We start from the raw sequence: 22,714 nt of genomic DNA, 5'->3' as shown, positions 1-22,714 counted from the left end.
CGGATGTTTTGCCCCTGAGACCAATGAGCCTCCTGTGAACTCGTGGATCGATATCCACCTCTTCGCGGCATTGGTGTCCTGTATAAAAGATTAGAGTTTATATATGTAATTCGTTTTGAAATAAACATAATATTTTTATTCGAAATACTGAATATTTTATTAGTTACATGAATATGAACTGACCAGTTGATGGACAATAGCCATAATGGCTTCCTTGGCTTGCTGAGCTTTGTCTTCATAACCCTGAATTGTGATTACATCATCATCAGGTCGCCACGTTTAGGCAAATTTATTTGTACTCCATAATCAGTGCGAATTTTGGTAATAACGGATCCTCCTTTACCAATCACCAAAGGATGGTATTTCAGGATCCACTTTGATTTCAGTTCATAAGACCTAAAAGTAAAATTTTTGGTATTATTATGTTGTTTGTTTATACTGAGTCTGATCTATCATGACCTTTTTGAATGACATGGTTGTCAAAGAACAATTAAGTGACGTGAATTCAATTTTAAGCTCGAACATTTCCCAATTGATTTACTTAATGGACCGAAATAATTTTAGTTTTAAACAAAATACCGCTGGTTTACGTGTGCCATTTTCGAGCAATTAAATTACTACGGCTAATATTAAATAAATAAAATGAAGTGGTAATGGCATATTTGGTTTGGTAATCTTTGTGTTTGTTTTAATGTGTTTTTAGGCAAAAAGATACACCACCTTTGTTAACCTTCTTTTCAGTAACAGTAACTGAACTAATTACACTGTAGCTGTTTTTATTTCGTCAAATTTTAATAATTTATTGATGGTAATAATTTACATATTTTATGTATCACGCACATAAGAGACAAAAAATCCGATATATCTCATTCGAGGACATCAACCAAAAAGGCCAATTTATTGTAGGCAGATTATAAAATGTCAATCCGACCTTATGTAATAATTTTTGTTTTGTTAAAAATATATATATATTATTGTGTCAATCTATACTTTTAATAATATTATAAAGTTGAAGAGTTTGTTTGTTTGAACGCGCTAATCTCAGGAACTACTGCTTCGAATTGAAAAATTATTTTTGTGTTGAATAGACCATTTATCAAGGAAGGCTATATAACATGACGCTGCGACTAATAGGAGCGAAGATACAATGGAAAATGTGGGAAAAACGGTTCAAGATCTTCTAACCACGTGGACGAAGTCGCGGGCAACAGCTAGTAAACTATAAAGTTAATTAATCGAAAGTTAATCTAAGTCTTACCTGAGAATTCTATCCTCTTTCTCTTTTTCCATGTCAACAATTTTTTCTGTCAGGGCAACTTTGGCTTTCTCAACATTAGTTGGTGTGCCTGTCACCTGTATAATCATAAATTTGAGATATAAACAACATTTTTTTTATAAATCATTTATCATAATTTCTTATACAAACTTAGCATAAAAGACTAACAAATGATTATTTTAATTACCTTAACCAAGTCACTGGTGTCGTCATTTGGTGGGAGCAGAATATGAACATCATAAGTCTGCATCAGTTCTCTCTCTTCTGTCCAGCAAGCAATCGATGCAGTTCATTCGGAACTTCAACATCAATTGTAATTGGCACCTAATTCAAAGTAAAAGAAATATGTTTTTTAGACAGCACTAGTAAGACATACTAATTTTGTTACAAACAACAAATAAAAACATAAATTACAATACCTGCTCAAGTAGAGCTTTTTTAGCTGCCTCGCAATTTTCTGGGCGGCCAGTAATTCTAATTATATCATTAGGGCCTGGTTCAGAATTATCATCGTCCTTGACAGGCACGTCAGCTCCTTCAGTTGAGTCGCGTTCGGGGAATTTAATTTGGACGTCGTGTTCGGCGGTAATATCCTTGACTTTAGCACCACGGGCCCCCATCACTGTACGATGGTGCCTTTGAGGAATTACACACTCGATAGTCACCTGATAGTAGAAAGTAGAAATCAGTACTTATGTATATTTATATCCAAAAAAATCTCATGTCACCATTTCTGTTACTGTCTGTCACATGTCTACTCTTTTGACATGGATAGACCAATTTTTAAATGCAAAACAGTAGGTCTGTGAATTATCATTTAGGAGTATAAAAATTATGTAACCGACATAATTTTTATACTCCTAAATGATAAGGGCTGTCCATCATGAACAATTTTTTTAAACATTTTTTGTTTTGTACACAAATTTTTTCAATACAAATAATGTTTATGGAAAAACAATGTTTGTCAGTTCAATCAGTAATATGATAAAATATAGCACGTTTTGAGTTGCATAAAGTCAATCTCGTATTAAAATATCGAGAAATAAAAGTGTTCTTAGAATACTACTCGATAAATGCGTACCTTAGCTTCCAAATCTTCAATTATTTCGTTGATGCGAATCTTGGCGGCCTCAATGCAGTCCTTCGTCCCTTGAGCACGACTCGGTCGCTGTTGACGCCTGGCGCGGGAAGGAGATCTGCACGCCGCCGCAGTCGTCGGCGATGCGGCGTAACACCTCGCCGCGTCGTGCCACGAAGTGGCGGTGATGGCGCGGGGCCACCGACATCTCGCCCTCGGACACGTTGCTGATTTCGGCCACCGCTGACTCTAGCTGCTTGCGGGCTGCCTCAACTTGCTCTTCGCGACCTAGATTATAAATATTTATTAGAAATTACTCATAACAAGTTTGGTCTTTAAATCAAACAGAAAATGCGCAGCTTACCAATAATGAATATAGCTTCCTTATCTTCATCTTTCTCAGTCGGGAAGATGATTCGAGCGCCAGTCTGCTCCCGAATCTTCTTGATGTTTGCACCATTCTTGCCAATCAAGAATTTGTGGTGTTCAGGCTTGGCGCGAACGTGAGCCGTGTGTGACGTCAGTTCACGTTCGGACGCGTGGGCCAATAATTGCTGTTTAGCTTTCTCGACATCTTCGATAGGTCCTTTAATAACAACCTTGTCGCTGTCACTCTCTGCAGGTGGGAACTTAATAAGAACTCCACCACACTCTTCCATAATGGAATGAATAAGTTTGCCACCAGCTCCAATAAGAGAATTGTAATACTTAGGCGCAATAGTGACTTCCTCTGTTACAACATTGGCTTTTTCATTGTGTATCTGTTGAATCCTTTTAACAGCATCTTCAACATTTTCACGTTTACCTCTCACGGTAATAACATCGCTATCATCGCCTTCGGCTGGAAGATCAATCACAGTTTGAGTTTCATCTCGGATTTTCCTTAAATTAGCACCACCTTTGCCGATAATAAACTTGTGGAACTGCTTGAAAATCGGTACTTCTTGGACATAGGAAGACTCCGCTATTTCTTTGATGATCTTGTGCAAATACTTTTCACATCTCTCAATGTCTTCCTGAGGTCCCCTTAACTTGATAGGACTCCTCTTTTGTCCCTGATCGGGCAAGGAAATAAGCACGCGCTCGAACTTCTCACGAAGTTCCTTAATCTTTTCTCCTCGGACTCCAATAAGAGATTTGATGTATCTATGGTCGACATAGACTTCCTTAGTTCTTTCATTTTCCAATTTCATGACCATTTCTCTTAGTTCCCTCTCAGCATCGGCAACTCCTTGATGGCTACCTTCGATGCGAATAATATTGTTGCCTTCGTTTTCAATAATGTTAATAACTACCCCAGTCTCATCCTTCAGTCTATTAACTGTAAATAAAAGGTTACTTGAGTATTTGTATCACAAAATGAAACATAATTGAATTAATTTATTAGTAAACCTACTGTTAGTTCCATTCTTGCCAATAATATGCTTGAAGAATTTGGGATCAACCGACAGTTCGACGTAAGTCAGGGTAGCAAGCAAGTTCTTCACAAAGTCATCTAACTCAACTTGTGCACGTTCCACTTCCTCAGGGGGACCATCAATCTTCACCTTATCTTCAGAGTGAGTTATATCAACATGTACCTGCAGGCAAATTTAAATGTAAATAGAAGCATCTAGAAATGAATATTAAAGATAGACTTGCTATAACTTGAGAACGGCTAAACCAGTATTTGTCTTATTTTAGTCTTGAAATATTTGTATTTGTACCAATTTTTGTCTGCCTTCATCGTCGACGGTTGGGCAGTACGTAGTTCTCCTGTACAGGTAGTCACTTAATAAAGACAATATACTAACCTTTGAGAAGTCTTGAGTTATCTTTTTAATGTTAGAACCATGCTTTCCAATTATATACTTATGGATCCATGTGGGAGCATCAACAGTTGCAGTTTTAACAGAGTTCGCTTTTTCACAGACTTTTGAGAGAGCTGTTAAACAAAAAAAAAATGAAGTGCTAAGACACATTCTATATGTAGGTATAAATATTTTTTTATACAATGACAAGTTATTTACCAAGGCCGATTTTGTTGTGAGGGCCATGTAGAGTGATAGTTCCAGTAGGTGAGTCTGGAGGAGGCATCTCCACAGACACTTCAGTCTCCTTCAAAATCTCTTGGATAGTTGTTCCACGAGCGCCAATTACGTATTTGTGCTGAGATTTGGGTACTTCAACACGCACTGTTGAACATTTCTTGACCTGATAATAAATATTTACTATTAATATTGCATTGCCAAGTAATAAAGATCAATCTTCGAAAGTTGCAATGTATTGTCTGTGGGTAACTCATATAAAAACAGCAAATTTAACAGTAGGTATATTTACCATCTCCTCATAAATTTGCTCGATTTGCGCTTTAGCAGCAAGCACTCCATTTTTCTCGCCAGCAATAACGATCTCATCGCTTTGCGTGGACGCGGGCGGGATGTGAATGCGAGCTCCGGTCTCAGCGCTAAGCGCCGACGCACGCTCGCCGTAAGGGCCCTGGATGAACGGGTGGTAGATCTTCGGGATCTTGATACGCTCCAAAGCTTTGCGCGACTAGAGAATAATAATAATAAATTAAATAAGTGATACTTGCTAACTATCATTTTTAAGGTAAAAAGTCTTGCAAATAAATAATAGTCATAAAAAACTAAATATATATATTCACCTGTTCTTCAGAACAGACTCGGATTTCATGTTCAGCTTTTTCAATGCCCTCCTTGGTGCCAGTTATAGTGATAGTCTCACTAGTGTCTGCAATGCCAGGGACACTGATTTTAGTAGCGGTGACCTTTTCCAATTCCTTCAGCTTTTGGCCTTGTTTTTCCTAAGATCCATCGGTGGTGTTCCTTAGGAATGTTAACCTGCTTGCTTGCCTAGAAATAATGAATTTGAATATAAAAATTCGAAATGGCTGTAGTAAATACAAGTTATAGACTTTTTTTCATGTTTCTTGTACCTGTTGTTGGAAGTGGGTCAAGATGAGGCGCCGAGCATCAAGAACAGCACTATGTTTGCCAGTTATCAGAAAAGTCAAACTGCCATCCTTGCTGGTAGATATTTCAATATGGGCGCCGGTATCTTTAGTAATAGATTGACAGGTTCTCAATGACTCGCCTTCGCCGAAAGTGTTAGCATTATCAAGTTTTCTCTCTTCATATGGCACATGGAACACCTAAAAGGAAACCATAATCTTGTACTTCTTCATAATTACTAGCTTGAGATAAATATAATATAATTTAGTTTGATTTCAGTAGTGTCAAAATTGATAAGATAGCTTAAAAATGAAATGTAATTAGACAAATTAGTAGTCTTATAATATTAAAACTTAAAAGAGATATTTTACTTATCAACTCATTTGGTTTTTATTATCTGAAAGAACTGTTATATTATTACAAAAACATACTACTTATCAATAGCTATTACTGATTACGTAAGATTTAACGCACATGTGTCGTCCACGTGTACCTACTTTGACTTATGAGTTTAAGTGAAAGTACAAAGTAATGACTTTAAAATAATATAACATTTATACGACGTGTTTTTCCTCTACACAATATGTCAACTTCACATTCGAAAATATGGACTTCTTGACCTATAAATGAGTGTTATCTATAAATTTAATCAAGTTTAATGTTCACCTGGGTATGCAGTGACGATCCAACGCGAAGCTTGTTTGTAGTTTGTTGAATGCTGCGTTGAACCGGCGGCTGCGAGTGCGGCAAAGCCGGGAATAGATCGTCGTATGCGTAAGAAGCATTATTTTCAAAGTTTGCGTTATTCATCTCCTCAACATGCACGGGTATCTCAGAGTGTACAGGAATCATATCGCCAACCATCATGGATTGCTGATGCATCATTTTCGTCCCCTCCAGCAGTCCTTGTTCGCGCCAAGTCGTTACAGTACTAAACAAGTCAAATAGATTACATTTTACTGTTAATGAAGTCAGCTTACACAAATACACAACAGTTCTTATTTGCATTGATATATTTGAACAATTGTTTTTTAACCTATTCATACTAAACTTGTGCTCATTAAATACATCATTGAATAGAAATTACATTGATTGTACTGTTAAAGTATAATAAAGGACACTGCAATATATTGTGTGGCAAGAATCACAACTGAAAAAACTAGATTATACAATTTTACAGGCTGAAGATACTTAATTAGCTGAATAATATGAAATTAAATAAATACTTAAGTACTACAGCGGGACATTATTTTGTTCTGTGTTATCCGTTACTCATATTCTCAATTCAAATACTAAAATCATAATATAATATTAAAGATTTTTAAAAGAGACAGTTAGATTTGACAGTCCATTTATTACATTAGAAAATGTCCCCACTGTTTATAAACGCTAAATCAATAAACCTTGCGCTAATCTTAACAATTAGATTAGGCAGATCAACAAGTTATTGAGATTTCAATATGATTAGATTTATGATTATGGTTGCCCAGTGTATTTCAGTAATAATCATAAACTAATCAACAGGAATAATTCATTACATTACTGTGGCGAGTAAGTCGCACGACTAAACACAGCACAGGATCACGCCATTTTACGTCACAGCGTGCCGTGTGCAAAACAAGTTTCGAAAGCTCCGCCCACCTTGCGACGACAAGTTAACTTAGTGCCGCCTCCCAAGACATGGCGTCTGCGCATCCTTTGTTCGAAGCACTAATGAGGCAAGATGGCGGCGCACTCATCTATTGTCCACGCTAATGAGAGGGCGTAAACTCCTGCGCAAATATGCCAAGTGGGAGCCGTTTTTTATCATAATGTTTAGTATAAATAGCTGTGTATTTTCTAAGATTCATTCATTACGCTTGTGTCTTGCTACCGCAATATAACTCTGTCGCTTTCACCTGGCATTTTATTCCTTCGCTTATCATCATATTCCTCATTGCTTCTGCTATACCCACCTGTATTATCTACGCAAGTAGTATACTGTAGCCAGCATATACCAACGGAGTCCTATACTACTTCACTGGTGACCCCGACGTGATCCGGATTGAAGTATAGAAACTCGAAGCCTGGTAAACATCAATTATGGTGGACAACAAAGAAGAGGACAAGGATTTCTTCATGACATACCGAGTGGGGGTCAAGACACCAGCCTTCAACGCAGATGATCCACAATTATGGTTCGCGCAGCTTGAGGGCCAGTTCGTTCTCTCCAACATTACTACAGACAACACGAAGTTTTATTACGTGCTGGCGCAGCTCGAGCCACAACATTCAGCTCAAGTACGTGACCTCATAGTGAATCCCCCTCCACCGGCAGATACGAGAAACTGAAAGCAGAGCTTATTAAACGATTGTCCGCCTCACAGGAAAGGAAGATTAAGCAGCTACTCATGCATGAGGAGTTAGGAGACAGGAAACCCACCCAATTTCTCCGCCACCTGCAGCAACTGGCTGGACCCACTGTCCCGACCGACTTCATCAGATCAATTTGGTGCAGTAGGTTGCCGGCGAACCTCCAAACTATAGTCACGATGCAAGCAAACTCCAGCCTAGAAGAAGTAGCAGAATTAGTAGACCGCATCAATGACATCGTTCCAGTAACCGCGCAAGTAGCTGCTACTAGCATGCCAGTGCCTGGGCAAGTAGCTAGCTCACAGCCCGCAACGAGCCAACAAAGCAGCGCTATCGAAGCGTTGACACAAACAGTGGCTGAGCTATCACGAAAACTTGAGGTTATGAGCTCGCAGTTACGTCACCGATCTTCCCGTTCCCGTTCTGGAGGAAGGTTTAACCAGAACCGCCACCGATCACAATCCCGCACGAGAGACAACCGGTACTGTTACTACCACAGCCGATTTGGCGACAAAGCCCGCAGATGTACAGAACCATGTGCCTATAATAAGAAGGCGTTAAACCACCAAGGCAGCCACTAAAGGCGGATATTGACTGCCATGCAATATCGAGCCGCCTGTTCATTACGGATCGCAGCACTAAGATACAGTTTCTTATAGATACGGGTTCAGACCTGTGTGTATTTCCACGATCCGCTGTACGGGGACCACGCATGAAGACAAAATACGAGTTGTTTGCAGCCAACGGGTCAGTTATCAGCACATATGGATTTTCATCCCCTAACACTCAACTTTGGACTCCGCCGCGAGTTCACGTGGCGATTCATAGTTGCCGACGTCACCAAGCCCATAATCGGAGTCGACTTTTTGGCTTACTACAATCTGATTGTCGACTGCCGAAACCAGCGCCTCATAGACAACCTGACGTCCCTTGCAACTCAGGCACCACAGTACGAACCAACAGAAGCCATATCATCTGTTCGCACCATCACCGAAGTTAGCAACTACCACCGCATCTTGAAGGAGTATCCAGACCTCACTCGTCCCACTGGAAAGCCAGGGGTACCGAAGCACAAGACACTGCACCATATACGCACTACGCCGGGACCCCCTGTCTCTAATCGTCCTCGTCGTTTGGATCCACAACGCCTCAAGATAGCAAAGCGAGAGTTTGAGGAGATGCTGCAAAACGGGACGGCACGCCCTTCGGAAAGCGCCTGGTCCTCACCACTGCACTTAGCGCCCAAGAAGAATGACGGATGGCGTCCATGCGGTGACTACCGCGCATTGAACGCACGGACCATCCCGGACGTCTATCCTATCAGACACCTGCAGGACTTCACCCACGAGTTGGCGGGCAGCACTATCTTCTCCACGATAGATTTGGTGAAGGCATACAACCAAATTCCCGTCTCTGAAGAAGACATACCTAAGACGGCGATAACAACTCCATTTGGCCTATTTGAATTTCCCTACATGACCTTTGGACTCAGAAACGCCGCACAGACTTTCCAAAGGTTCATGGACGAAGTTCTGCGAGACCTAACCTTTTGTTATGGATATCTTGACGATATACTGGTGTTCAGCAAGGATATCCATCAGCACGAACAACACCTCAGACTACTGTTCGAAAGGTTGGTCAAATACGGCGTCTTATTAAATACTAGCAAGTGTATTTTTGGCCAAACAGAGGTGATATTCCTGGGATACAAAGTCTCTGCGTCAGGTACACAGCCTCCAGAATGCAAAGTCCAAGCCATACAAGACTTCCCTGAGCCAAAGACGGTCAAAGAACTGAGGCGATTCCTAGGGATGCTGAACTTTTATCGCCGTTTCATACCTGAAGCTGCTTCAAAACAGGCACCTCTCAACGAACTGCTCGCAGGTCCAAAAGTCAAGGGATCACATCCAATCATCATGACACCAGAGCTGCTAGAAGCTTTCAACAGCTGCAAGCAGAGCCTCACCGAAGCCACACTCTTAGTGCATCCAGACCCTCACGCTGAGCTAAACATACTTACGGATGCGTCTGATACAGCAATCGGCGCAGTACTTCAGCAGCGGAGCAAAGGGAGATGGCAGCCGCTGGCATTCTTTTCGAAGAAACTCAGCCCATCGCAGAAGAAGTACAGCCCGTACGACCGTGAGCTTCTGGCAATATACGAAGCCATCAGATACTTCCGATTCATGGTTGAGGCACGCGTGTTCCACGTCACAACAGACCATAAACCGCTGACATTTGCGTTTGCACGCCCACGGTCAAATTGCCCTCCCCGGCAATTCAGATACCTGGATTATATAGGACAATTTACGACAGATATCAGATACATACCTGGGAAGGACAACGTTGTTGCGGACACACTTTCACGCGTCAATGAACTCCAACTACCCTTGGATTACCAGGCCCTGGCCAAGGAACAGCAAACCGACCTCGAACTGCAGAGCTTGCTAAAAGACGGATCATCTTTGAAGCTGAGGAAGGTGAAACTACCTGAATGCAACACCGAAATATACTGCGACGTAACGTGTATTCCACGACCATTTATAACGAGAACGTTTCGCAAGCAGGTGTTCATGTCTCTTCATAACCTCAGCCATCCTGGGCGTAAGGCAAGTGTCCGGTTGGTCACTGAGAGGTTTGTTTGGCCGGGGGTAAGAAAGGACTGCAGACAAATGGCAAAAGAATGTGAAGCGTGTCAAAGGAGTAAGGTGACACGCCATACCTCTGCCCCATTGCAGGCATTCAAACCACCTTCGGCACGTTTTCGCCACATCCACCTCGATTTAATTGGGCCCTTACCACTGTCCTCTAACTACAGGTACTGCCTCACGATTGTCGACCGCGCGACACGGTGGCCTGAGGCGTACCCACTGCAGGACATTACCGCAGAAACCTGTGCTACTGCTCTCACCACTGGATGGATAGCCCGGTTCGGCTGTCCAGAACATATCACCACGGACCGAGGCCGGCAATTTGAATGCCGCACCTTCAAGAACCTAGCCGCCCTGATAGGCGCCACTCACCATCTGACCACTTCTTATCACCCCGCAGCTAACGGCCTCGTTGAGAGACTGCACCGCCAATTGAAAGCCGCGATCATGTGCCATGCGAATTCAAGCTGGACAGAAGTTCTTCCATGGGTACTACTAGGCATACGCAGCGCATGGAAAGAAGACATAGGCGCAACAACCGCTGAACTCGTCTACGGTGAGCCACTCCGCCTACCTGGACAGTTCCTCACAGAAGCCTCAAAGGATGCCGTGGACATGAGCGACCTGGTAGACAGGTTACGCGCCCACATGACCAAGTTGACGCCACAACCAACGTCGTGGCACACGAGCTCCAGCCGACCCTTCTACATCCCGAAGGACTTGAGCACTGCATCCCACGTCTTTCTACGCGAAGGCCCTGGTCAAAGATCACTGCAGGCCCCTTATACAGGTCCACACAAGGTCCTTGCTCGCGACCAGAAGACAGTGGACATCGAAGTCAATGGAAAAAGACAGAAGGTGACGATTGACCGAGTAAAACCTGCATATAGGACGAGAGACGAACTGGATCCAGGACAAGGTCAAACTTCAGACCCAGTTCAGCCTGATAACATAGTCAGAAAAACAAGAAGCGGCAGGACGGTGAAATTTCCTAACTACTATCGCCCGTAGTCACGGTCTCGCCGGGGGAGTGGTGTGGCGAGTAAGTCGCACGACTAAACACAGCACAGGATCACGCCATTTTACGTCACAGCGTGCCGTGTGCAAAACAAGTTTCGAAAGCTCCGCCCACCTTGCGACGACAAGTTAACTTAGTGCCGCCTCCCAAGACATGGCGTCTGCGCATCCTTTGTTCGAAGCACTAATGAGGCAAGATGGCGGCGCACTCATCTATTGTCCACGCTAATGAGAGGGCGTAAACTCCTGCGCAAATATGCCAAGTGGGAGCCGTTTTTTATCATAATGTTTAGTATAAATAGCTGTGTATTTTCTAAGATTCATTCATTACGCTTGTGTCTTGCTACCGCAATATAACTCTGTCGCTTTCACCTGGCATTTTATTCCTTCGCTTATCATCATATTCCTCATTGCTTCTGCTATACCCACCTGTATTATCTACGCAAGTAGTATACTGTAGCCAGCATATACCAACGGAGTCCTATACTACTTCATACATTGATAAATAGAAGTTGAATAAAAAGTTACTTTAATTTTAATATTTAAAGTAGGTATGCAGACTGAAATATCTTTAAGTTGAGTTTCATAAGTAACATGTAGATAAACATTCTTATTACTTCATAACTTCATATTACTCAAAATATCATACCTACAAATAGGATCTAAGGTACAAAATCTAATAAGAATACTGTAATCAGTGAATGGGTAAATAAAACCCTGAATATCACATTATATCATAACAATAAAACTTTGTACATAAGATCACAGTGAAATTGGTAGATGAGTATAGGCATAATTCATATGTTTTATGGTGCACATGTAGAAGAGTGGGTGTTCATACACACTACGATAGCAAATATTTTTGTATGTTGGAGTTAAACTAAGGCGATCTTTCAATACATACACGTGATTACAGAGTCCTTTTAATTGTACCATATATTTGAGTATAACTCTTGTGAAAATAAGTTAAAAAATTAAGACTTCATAAAAATTGGCATCCCGATTTTGATAATACGTGTCACCTTCCAGCACATTTGACGTGGAACTCGTCTTAACAAAATACAAAAACACTCACCGTAAGTACTGTAGCTAATCAACCTGGATGATTATCCTTAAGCCGCCAGGATCGCTTATTTTCTCCTGCGCAGAAAATTAACATTAATTAATAAATAACTAATTATTAAAGCAATAAATTTATAATCTACGAACAGACACACACGTACCCAGCTGCAGTAGCGAGAGAAATATGCAGTAATGCACAGACTATAAATGGAATATCTACCGACAATATAATGCATAGACAATTATAAGTGGTAACTACACCTACATAATTTAAAGATTGAATTGGACTTCGATAGACTGAATTGATTGATTGATATTGAATAAATATTGTGTAGGATTAATAAATATCTTTAGAAAAAATCAGTACTTCTGTTACTGAATTCCTTCGTTTGCCACAAAACTTTCAACAACATCATTGTTTTCTTTTCTAATGAATTGTCGGTAAAAGTGTAATATCTTTATCGATTTGTTTAGTAAAGAAGATCACATACATTTCAGGTATACCTACTAGAGTTGAATAAAGGTTGATATTTATTCCGTTGATAAAATCAATTTGCGACTATTTTTAATTTCACAGAAATGTCTATGTCTATGGTAAGACAAAATAAATTTAAAGACTGGCAACATCATCCTATCTTGAAGGAAGGCTAGGTTGTGGATGGCTTGCTAAATAAAATCCACGAATTTACAAAAGATATTGTGAAGAGCATTTACGTGTTTGTACTCAGATTTTGTGATCGCTGAGCTTCTACTCTTTTGACAAATGAATAATGGATAAAATTCCTAGAACTCACGAAGGTAATAATTTCGTTATGTTGTGCCAGCCATATTTTTTGTGTGTATAGCCTATTTTGTAATATTTATTGCTTTTTTCGAAACCCACTTTAAAGTATTTATTAACTTCATACACCGACTACATTCAATGTTTTATATGGTTATACTTAACCAGTGCATGAAGTTATTGATTACCACGCCTTATGTGAAGTGGGCTATAAAATGTCAATACTAATGTCACAGTGTTTTTGTTTTCATACTTTTTGCTGATGTTAATTATTCTTTATATAAAGAAATACTGCTAAATAATATAATGAACTATAAAAAATAAGTTGCATAAAAGTTAGTTTTATATCTTAGGTAAATATTGCACTATCGAAACCTAAGTTTGCTTTTACTACGTAAAAACTACATTCTTATCGAGAAAGAAAACGAAGAAAATTGAAACACTGTGTTATACGTTGCAAGTTTTAATAAAGTTTTACAAAGCTCTCACTTTTGCAAGTATGCACTGTGATACAGTTGTACATTTGATGATTTTTCAATTTTACCTATCATTCCTCATTTCATAATTTCAAGTATTTATAGGAGATTTAAATACAGTAATTGTTAATTGTTCTTTCACATTTACAGCTATTGAAGCTCAGATTAGAGAAATCCAATCAAAGAAGAATGAACTGCCAGAAAATGGTGCAAATAAGGGAGTCTCTCTGGGTGAGACGTACTATGATAGTGACATCTATGACAACGCGGGAACGGGTGGGAAGTCCAGATATGATGGTTATGTGACATCTATTGCGGCTAATGATGAAGTAGAAGATGATGATGTTGAAAATGTACCAATCACTCAGAAGAGATCTAGTGGATACACCGCTCCTGCTTCTCTGTTAAATGATATTGCTCAGGTATGGTTTTTTTAAATAAATATTGACAGTTATATCTATTTATGTTTCACTAGTAAGAAACTGGGATAGCATTGCATTAACTTTATTTTTTCATTAATTTAATTCTAATTTCTTGCTTCAACTACCATTTATGTGTTTATTAGACAAACTAACAATATTTTATTCCATTGTTTAATTGTAGACTGATAAAGATTATGACCCTTTTGCTGACAAAAGAAGGCCTACCATCGCTGATAGAGAAGATGAGTATCGTCAAAAAAGGCGAAGGATGATTATATCCCCAGAGAGAACTGACCCATTTGCTGAAGGTATGTAATACTTTATGTAAAACTTTACATATTGTAGATTTTCAAATTTAAACCTTATTGTAGGGAAAATAAAATACTGGATTATCCACTGTAATAAACTTTCCTATTATTATTAGACCCAGTATTTATAACCCTATCTTGTTTTAGGTGGAAAAACTCCTGATGTAGGGTCCAGGACATATACAGAGATTATGAAAGAGCAATACTTGCGGGCGGAAGAAACTGAGGTAAGCTAAATCTTATCTGTAAAATCCTATCATTAGGGCCCGGATCAGTACAATTATACTATTTTCTGTCTTATTTAAAAGTTGGAATGTACCAATTTATTAAAAGTAATGCCAAATATCTGCAAATAAGTTATTGCTTGAATTAACTTGTAACAGCTGACAGCTCAAATTTTCCTTTTAAAGTAGCACAGCAAAACAATGAAAATTCTTGTAACAAACTGTATTTTCATTATATTAGATCAAATGTTGGGAGAATTATACCAAATGCATGCAAGCAGAGTTGGAATATTAGTCTCACCAAGGAGCAGAAACTGATTGATTTCTGAGATGACTAAAAGGTAACTATTAAATAAAACAACAAAGTGTAAATGTCACTGTGGTACACATTCAATATTTAATAAATAATTAAATCTGTTAATATATATCTATTTTCAATTTTCAATAAAGTATTTCATCCGGGCCCCTTTGTTAATTATCAGCAATAATGAAATTGTAAATTTATAAAAAAATTGTGTTATAGTTACGAAAAAAGTTGTTGGAGAGAGCTAGAGAAGGGACCTTGAAACCAGTAGCCCAGTCTAATGGCGAAACAACAAAACCGGCTGCTAAGCGCAAGGGACGATGGGATCAGAGTTCTGAAGACACACCAGTGGCTAAGAAGACTGTTTCTGCTACACCAACTTCTCAAACAACTCCGTCATGGGATCAAGAGGTAAAATATATTTTATTGTTGTAAAATATTATACCAATTGCTAATCTTACTTGTCTCATATATATAGTTATAACCCTCTTTTTTCAATTATTGTTTTGTTTTTTTATAGAGAGGTGCTTGGGAAGAAACCCCAAGTGCACCTGGCCGTGGTGGCGAAACCCCCGGCGCGACGCCCTCAGCCCGAGTGTGGGACGCCACTCCAGGACATATTACACCTGGTCATGCTACACCTGGCAGAGATACTCCCGCGCAGCACGCCTCTAGACGTAACCGGTGGGATGAGACCCCTAAAACCGATCGAGGTAACCTTTACTTCTTTCATTGATTAATTATAAATGTTGCTCTTATTATCATTTATATGGTATAGAACTCTAAACTCCTAAAAATATCCTATTTGACTGCAACTGACGTGAGAAAAAAAATCGAAACAAACTCAGACCTCACTGTCGCGATACAATAATTTCGATACTGTTTGCAGAGACTCCTGGACATAACAGCGGCTGGGCTGAAACTCCTAGGACAGACCGCGGCACCGGTGTGGACACTATTCAGGAGACGCCAACACCAGGCACTAAGCGCCGCTCGCGCTGGGACGAGACCCCGGGCGCTACGGCCGGCCGCCGCCACGCCCACGCCTTCGCACGCTACGCCGTCTCATGCTACACCGTCACACGCTACGCCCTCGCATGCTACGCCTACTCCACATACTCCGATGTTTACTCCGGGAGGAGTAAGTTATCTTTATATTTAATGTTTAATTAATTAATATACAAAATAAAAATATTGACAACTAATATTTGTATTTTCCAGTCTACACCAGTGGGAATAAAAGCGATGGCTATGGCTACTCCAACTCCCGGGCACGTCGCCGCAATGACACCAGAACAGCTGCAGGCCTATCGTTGGGAGAAAGAAATAGACGAGCGTAACAGACCCTACACTGATGAGGAGTTAGATGCCATGTTCCCACCTGGGTACAAGGTTTTACCGCCCCCTGCCGGTATGTACACTTTTATGCGGGACCCTGCTATCTAAGTTGCTATTTAAGACATACTATTTTTAAGGGTTTTACATCATAGTTATTAATACCCACTTTAGTTTTCAGGACACATGTATTAGACCATGTGAACGCCATGTGGAAATCTATCGTCGGTAAATAAGTGCAATACATGTGTTGTCAAATTTGAAATGATAGACTAATATAAACCCACTCTAAAATACATAATTTCTCTTTCAGATGAATGATGACAATATGGTTTTACAGTCTCATGCCGTCGATAATCTACCAGATTGAGCTTAATATTTTGTCAGTTGCTGATGTGTACTATGTTATCTGCATGTTTACAATATAGTATTTGTGGCGGCATGTGACTGTAACAATTTGTTAATTTCATGTATTGTTACCCAGGTTATGTTCCGATTCGGACCCCAGCCCGAAAGCTGACCGCAACTCCTACTCCACTGGGTGGTACCCCTATCGGCTTTTTCATGCAGACGGAGAACTGGGAGGGTCGGCCGCGGCGGCTGCGCGCCTGCTCGACCCGCAGCCCAAGGGTAGCCAGCAACTGCCCTTCATGAAACCAGAAGATGCACAGTACTTTGATAAACTGCTCATTGACGTCGACGAGGACGCTCTCTCCCCGGAAGAACTAAAAGAGAGGAAAATCATGAAATTGCTCCTGAAAATAAAAGTAATTACAATTTTTTTTTTTTTTTTGTGTTGTTTAAAAAAAAAGTTTAATATCAATATTTAATTACTTTTCAGAACGGTACACCACCAATGTGCAAAGCTGCACTTCGTCAAATAACGGACAAGGCTCGTGAGTTTGGCGCAGGACCATTATTTAATCAAATTCTTCCGCTACTTATGAGCCCTACTCTGGAGGACCAGGAAAGACATTTACTCGTCAAAGTTATTGACAGGATTCTGTATAAGTTAGATGATCTTGTCCGTCCTTATGTACATAAGGTAAGAACCGCAAATAATAATATGATTATAAAAAAAAATGCAATTAATTATAGACTCAAATAAATATATTATTTCTTTTTCCAGATTTTAGTGGTTATTGAACCTTTGCTGATCGACGAAGATTACTACGCGCGTGTTGAAGGTCGAGAAATTATATCAAATTTGGCTAAGGCTGCTGGTCTCGCGACTATGATCTCCACAATGAGACCTGATATGACAACATAGACGAGTATGTCCGTAACACAACTGCTAGAGCTTTTGCTGTTGTCGCGTCTTGCTTTAGGTAAGTAACAAAACAAATCATATTTTTTTTTGTACTGTTGTGGCAATATAAGGCATTAAAATTATTATTTTTTTAGGTATTCCATCACTGCTACCATTCTTAAAGGCCGTGTGCAGGTCGAAAAAATCCTGGCAAGCTAGACACACTGGTATAAAAATTGTGCAGCAAATCGCTATCCTCATGGGCTGTGCTATACTACCGCATTTGAAGTCTTTAGTAGAAATTATTGAACATGGTAAGTTAGATTTTTTTTTTTAAGAATGTGTACTGTGCGATCTGCTAAGATAAAATTGTTTTGCAAATACTATTAAAGTGAAAGTAATATAACCTTACAATGACTTGTTCACAGGCTTAGTTGACGAACAACAGAAAGTTCGTACCATCACGGCTTTGGCAAGTGCTGCTCTTGCGGAAGCTGCTACGCCGTACGGTATCGAGTCGTTCGACTCCGTGCTCAAACCTCTCTGGAAGGGTATCAGGACCCACAGAGGAAAGGGTCTGGCCGCCTTTCTTAAGGCCATTGGTTATCTCATCCCACTTATGGATGCTGAATATGCCAACTACTATACTCGTGAAGTGATGCTTATCCTAATTCGTGAGTTCCAGTCTCCTGATGAGGAAATGAAGAAGATTGTATTGAAGGTAAATATTTAAAGGGACAGAAATATAAATTATATTAGTTTGGTGTAATGTACTTAAACCGTTGCTGCGTCGTGTCGCGAGCATAAGACATTTACGTTAATTATGTAATTATTTGTTATCTTTCAGGTAGTGAAACAGTGTTGCGGTACAGATGGTGTGGAACCCCAGTACATTATGGATGAGATTCTACCACACTTCTTTAAACATTTCTGGAACCATCGCATGGCTCTTGATCGCCGTAATTATCGCCAACTCGTAGATACCACAGTAGAAATTGCTAATAAAGTAAGTTCAGAACCCTGAAATCTATTTTTCGTAATTATAAATACTTAATGATTAATCCGTTTTTTTTGTGTCTTACAGGTTGGAGCTTCAGAAATCATTAACAGGATTGTAGATGATCTCAAAGATGATAATGAGCAGTACAGAAAGATGGTAATGGAATCTATTGAAAAGATTCTAGCTAATTTAGGAGCAGCAGACATCGATTCGAAACTCGAGGAAGCTCTTATTGACGGTATACTGTACGCATTCCAAGAACAGACAACTGAGGTAAGATTAACAAGGCTTTTGAATTATAGTCAAGTCCAAAATACAAGTTGTTTTCGAATATATTACATACTTTTTTATGAGATGTATGATTTTTGGTCTTGCTTTATAAGTCAACGTCATTTAACTCTCTTACAGGATGTTGTAATGTTAAACGGATTCGGCACGATCGTGAACCAGCTAGGGAAACGTGTGAAACCGTATCTGCCACAGATCTGCGGTATCATTTTATGGCGCATGAACAATAAGTCTGCGAAGGTCCGTCAACAAGCCGCCGACCTTATTTCACGTATTGCTGTTGTTATGAAGACGTGTCAGGAGGTTAGTACGAGAGTATACTTTAGAAATCATTTTGATTTCTACACTTTTCTATATTTTATCTTTCATTAAGAGTTTAAAAGCACTTTATCGTATCTGCTAAACATTTGTTTTTTTTTTTTTTCAGGAAAAACTCATGGGCCATCTTGGCGTCGTACTTTACGAATATCTTGGTGAAGAATATCCAGAAGTACTTGGTTCTATACTCGGGGCATTGAAAGCTATTGTGAATGTCATTGGTATGACGAAAATGACTCCACCCATTAAAGATCTCTTGCCAAGACTTACACCTATTCTTAAGAACAGGTAAGTTATCTAATTATGTTGTATTGTTTATATATTTTTTCAATTTTGTCCACAGCACTAATACAATTTATTTTTTTCAGACACGAAAAAGTACAAGAGAATTGTATTGATTTAGTTGGATGTATTGCTGACAGAGGACCGGAGTTCGTCTCAGCAAGGGAGTGGATGAGAATATGTTTCGAATTGCTTGAGTTGTTAAAGGCACATAAGAAAGCAATCAGAAGAGCGACTGTAAACACGTTTGGTTACATCGCTAAAGCGATTGGACCTCATGACGTATTGGCGACTTTGCTCAACAACTTGAAAGTACAGGAGAGACAGAATCGGTAATTTAAATTTGTTTAACTTAATGCATGTGATTAAGCGTGTTGATTGAATAATTTATTTCAACTCTGCAATGCAGTGCTGACCATAAGTTTTCACCTATATAATTTCCCTTTCAGAGTTTGTACAACAGTGGCCATCGCTATAGTAGCTGAGACTTGCTCGCCATTTACAGTATTACCAGCCCTCATGAACGAGTACAGAGTACCAGAATTGAATGTACAGAATGGTGTACTCAAATCATTATCATTTTTGTTTGAATATATTGGAGAAATGGGCAAGGATTACATTTACGCGGTTTGTCCATTGCTTGAAGACGCTCTTATGGACAGGTATGTTTAACTTTTCGGTTTTCGTTTCAAAATAAATGTTTTTTTTTATATAGATCAACTAAAATTTTCGAAGTACAAAGATTGAAAAATAATATTAATGACTTTTCTGTACACAGGGATCTGGTCCATAGACAAACAGCTTGTGCGGCTATAAAGCACATGGCGCTGGGTGTGTACGGGTTCGGATGTGAAGACGCTTTAGTGCATCTACTGAATCACGTGTGGCCCAACATTTTTGAAACATCGCCGCATTTAGTTCAAGCCTTCATGGACGCCGTGGAAGGAATGAGAGTCGCGCTTGGTCCTGTTAAAATCCTCCAGTATGCACTCCAAGTACGTTCTCCTCAATCATTAATATACCCACTACTTGCAAACGTGATGCTTTTTTATAACGCTGAATTAAGTAGAAAAAATATAGATCTGTATTTTTGTCAATAAATAAGGTGTTGTTGTAACTTGCTCTCTGTTCCAGGGCCTATTCCACCCCGCAAGAAAAGTACGTGACGTCTATTGGAAAATTTATAACACCTTGTATATTGGAGGGCAGGACGCGTTAGTTGCGGGATATCCCAGAATACAAAACGATCCAAATAATCACTACCTAAGATATGAACTAGATTATTTGCTCTAACTTTATATTTTTTGGATGATGATATGTCATGGAATAGATTTTACTTGTTTCTATTTAAAAATCTTTCACCATAGAACATGAGCCACTACTAATAACAACAATATTGATAATAATATTTGTTTTCGTGTGTGCATAGTATTGTCAAAGTATAGGTCCATAAGACATCAATCCATTAGTAATTAAATAATACAAATGTAAGTATGGCTTTTGCTCTAAGAAAGAACTCCATTTATTCGAAGTAAACCAGGTGTTCAGTTAATAAAAAGGCATTATAATTATATAGCAGTTTTATTTGTATGTACCTTTTAACTTTGCGCAAGATTATTCTTGTGTTATTGATTTACATAAGATTAACGTAAGATACCACTGTGATGACTAGAAAATAAAATCTTTTCACTTAATATATTTATTTCTAAAACGTAAATATGTTTAACAAAAGAATTTGGAATGTAGCTACACAAAAAATATAAAATAACACTAACAAATATCAGTCAGGTTCGAAAATACCGAAATAGTGAAAGATTCAAAAAAAATCTTAGGTACTTTTAGTCTTTACAGGTATTCTACTAAAACAGGATTAAAAAAAAAACCCATCCGATAATAAAAAAAAAAAAATTCACACTGCATACATTACATATTTATATAGACAGAAAAACTAATACGTATGTATTACACTTTCCGTGCGTTATCGAGCGGCAGTTGGAAAATAATTTTACAATGTTAAAGAAACATTATTCACAGAACATGTGTTAAGTCTTACTTGATTATCGAAAGGCTTTCGAACAGCACAGGCTTGATAAGGATATCTATAATACTTGGAGAATAAAAAAATACTAGATCAAAAAGGAATGCCTAGTTGTTTTATAAATTACTAGTGGCAGCAATTCGTGCTACGCCTTTTTTGTTAGAAGTTTAGCAGATGCAATACATATATTTTCTTATAGTAATTACCGATTAGCAGCAATTCGTGACCATAACATATAAGCTGAACAAATTAGACTTATACTTTAACATCATAGTAAACGCCATCTAAACTAATTTTATAATACTCTTTCAGTGGCAAGCCATGTCATATAGAAAGATGGCCTCAGCAATGTAATATGGAGTATGAGAAATACGATGCAGAATGAATCAGCGATTTTGTGTGTTCTACATAATATATATTATCATACATACAACTGGGAGATCTGGGAATGGTACTAAGTATTCGAAGATGGTTTTAATGTAAACAATCCCCTCTTGCCGACACATGAACCAGGCTGCCAGACAGCACAGTTTGCCAGGCAGAGCCGATAGGATTCTCAGCAGTTATTCCAAGTCGTCGCTGCAATGTGCCGTCTGAAGTTACTGACCACACTTCGTTGTTTGTAGCTGATACGTGTTTGAATGTCGTTTCACATTCTAAAAAGAAACATATTAGTCTATCATTGTCACCATAGTAAGGATACTTGCATTGTACTTGCCAAAGGCCTACTTTTATTAATAGCTGATTGTAAGCAGAATTTGCTATTTACCTGATAAATACTTCCATTCCTTTCCTTCTTGTTTCTCCTTGGATACCTCCGTCCTTACTGCAATAGTGCCATTCGAGAGTAAAACCCAAGCTGCAGCAGTGGTCAATGACAAAGCCTTAGCGCCAGCACTGGACTTGTGACCATAAGGGTAGTTACATTTCGGAGTTTCGATCAATCTCCAATTACTACCTGACGGATTTTCTTTCGTAATATCTTCTCTGTAATATAGTTCGCCTTTTCGTCCCACTACCCAAACTATATTATTGCAAGTGCTAATAGCTATAAGTGATTGTGGATTGTTTACATGCTCCCAATGAACACCCTACAAGAATTAAGAATAAATATAAAATCCTGCATGACAAACAGTAGTTATGTTATGGGAGACTGTTACTTACTGCGGGCGTTGTGGCGGTAACTCCAGTTCGATAAATCGCATCACCAGCCAAAGTTATCGCCCATACAGATACTTCATCATCATTAGCCTGAAAATTTGAAGGTCGAATTAGAAGATCCCTTTTTTGTTACATCCG

General features: G+C 39.2%; 3 protein-coding genes and 1 long non-coding RNA gene across 4 annotated transcripts; 2 read left to right on the top strand and 2 right to left on the bottom strand.

Moving 5' to 3' along the window:
- Positions 1-144: 144 nt before the first annotated feature.
- On the bottom strand, positions 145-12,603 carry LOC113507004 (vigilin-like). Its single transcript, XM_026889861.1, is given in 20 exon segments — positions 145-269; positions 272-396; positions 1,259-1,353; positions 1,464-1,537; positions 1,540-1,600; positions 1,696-1,941; positions 2,358-2,422; positions 2,425-2,457; positions 2,460-2,642; positions 2,719-3,675; positions 3,751-3,934; positions 4,148-4,278; positions 4,364-4,547; positions 4,674-4,889; positions 5,002-5,157; positions 5,159-5,209; positions 5,293-5,508; positions 5,975-6,239; positions 12,404-12,468; positions 12,552-12,603. Coding segments are annotated over 18 exon segments (3,306 nt in total). The 5' UTR covers positions 6,194-6,239; positions 12,404-12,468; positions 12,552-12,603; the 3' UTR covers positions 145-159.
- LOC113507007 lies at positions 7,391-8,241 on the top strand. The gene is made up of 2 exons (XM_026889864.1): positions 7,391-7,588; positions 7,675-8,241. The coding sequence occupies exons 1-2, from the start codon at positions 7,391-7,393 to the stop codon at positions 8,239-8,241; spliced, it is 765 nt and encodes a 254-aa protein (XP_026745665.1).
- Positions 12,604-13,007: 404 nt separating the features above from the next.
- Positions 13,008-20,948, top strand: LOC113507005 (splicing factor 3B subunit 1-like). Its single transcript, XM_026889862.1, is given in 24 exon segments — positions 13,008-13,188; positions 13,798-14,069; positions 14,251-14,377; positions 14,525-14,604; positions 15,125-15,316; positions 15,426-15,618; positions 15,795-15,927; positions 15,929-16,046; positions 16,127-16,316; positions 16,725-16,834; positions 16,837-17,007; positions 17,082-17,285; positions 17,370-17,496; positions 17,499-17,562; positions 17,640-17,803; positions 17,918-18,210; positions 18,337-18,495; positions 18,574-18,762; positions 18,898-19,080; positions 19,205-19,383; positions 19,464-19,709; positions 19,827-20,039; positions 20,156-20,372; positions 20,512-20,948. Coding segments are annotated over 24 exon segments (4,011 nt in total). The 5' UTR covers positions 13,008-13,160; the 3' UTR covers positions 20,671-20,948.
- Positions 20,949-21,683: 735 nt separating this feature from the next.
- On the bottom strand, positions 21,684-22,690 carry LOC113507006. The gene is made up of 3 exons (XR_003401785.1): positions 22,580-22,690; positions 22,185-22,506; positions 21,684-22,071 (listed from the first exon to the last, which is right to left on the bottom strand). It is a non-coding gene; the product is annotated as an uncharacterized LOC113507006 (long non-coding RNA).
- Positions 22,691-22,714: the final 24 nt, after the last annotated feature.

The sequence above is a fragment of the Trichoplusia ni genome, unplaced genomic scaffold (assembly GCF_003590095.1).
Source record: "Trichoplusia ni isolate ovarian cell line Hi5 unplaced genomic scaffold, tn1 tig00000212, whole genome shotgun sequence".
Lineage (NCBI taxonomy): Eukaryota > Metazoa > Arthropoda > Insecta > Lepidoptera > Noctuidae > Trichoplusia > Trichoplusia ni.
Note: the sequence above shows the minus strand (reverse complement) of the source record. Positions and strands in the feature narration are given on the sequence as shown.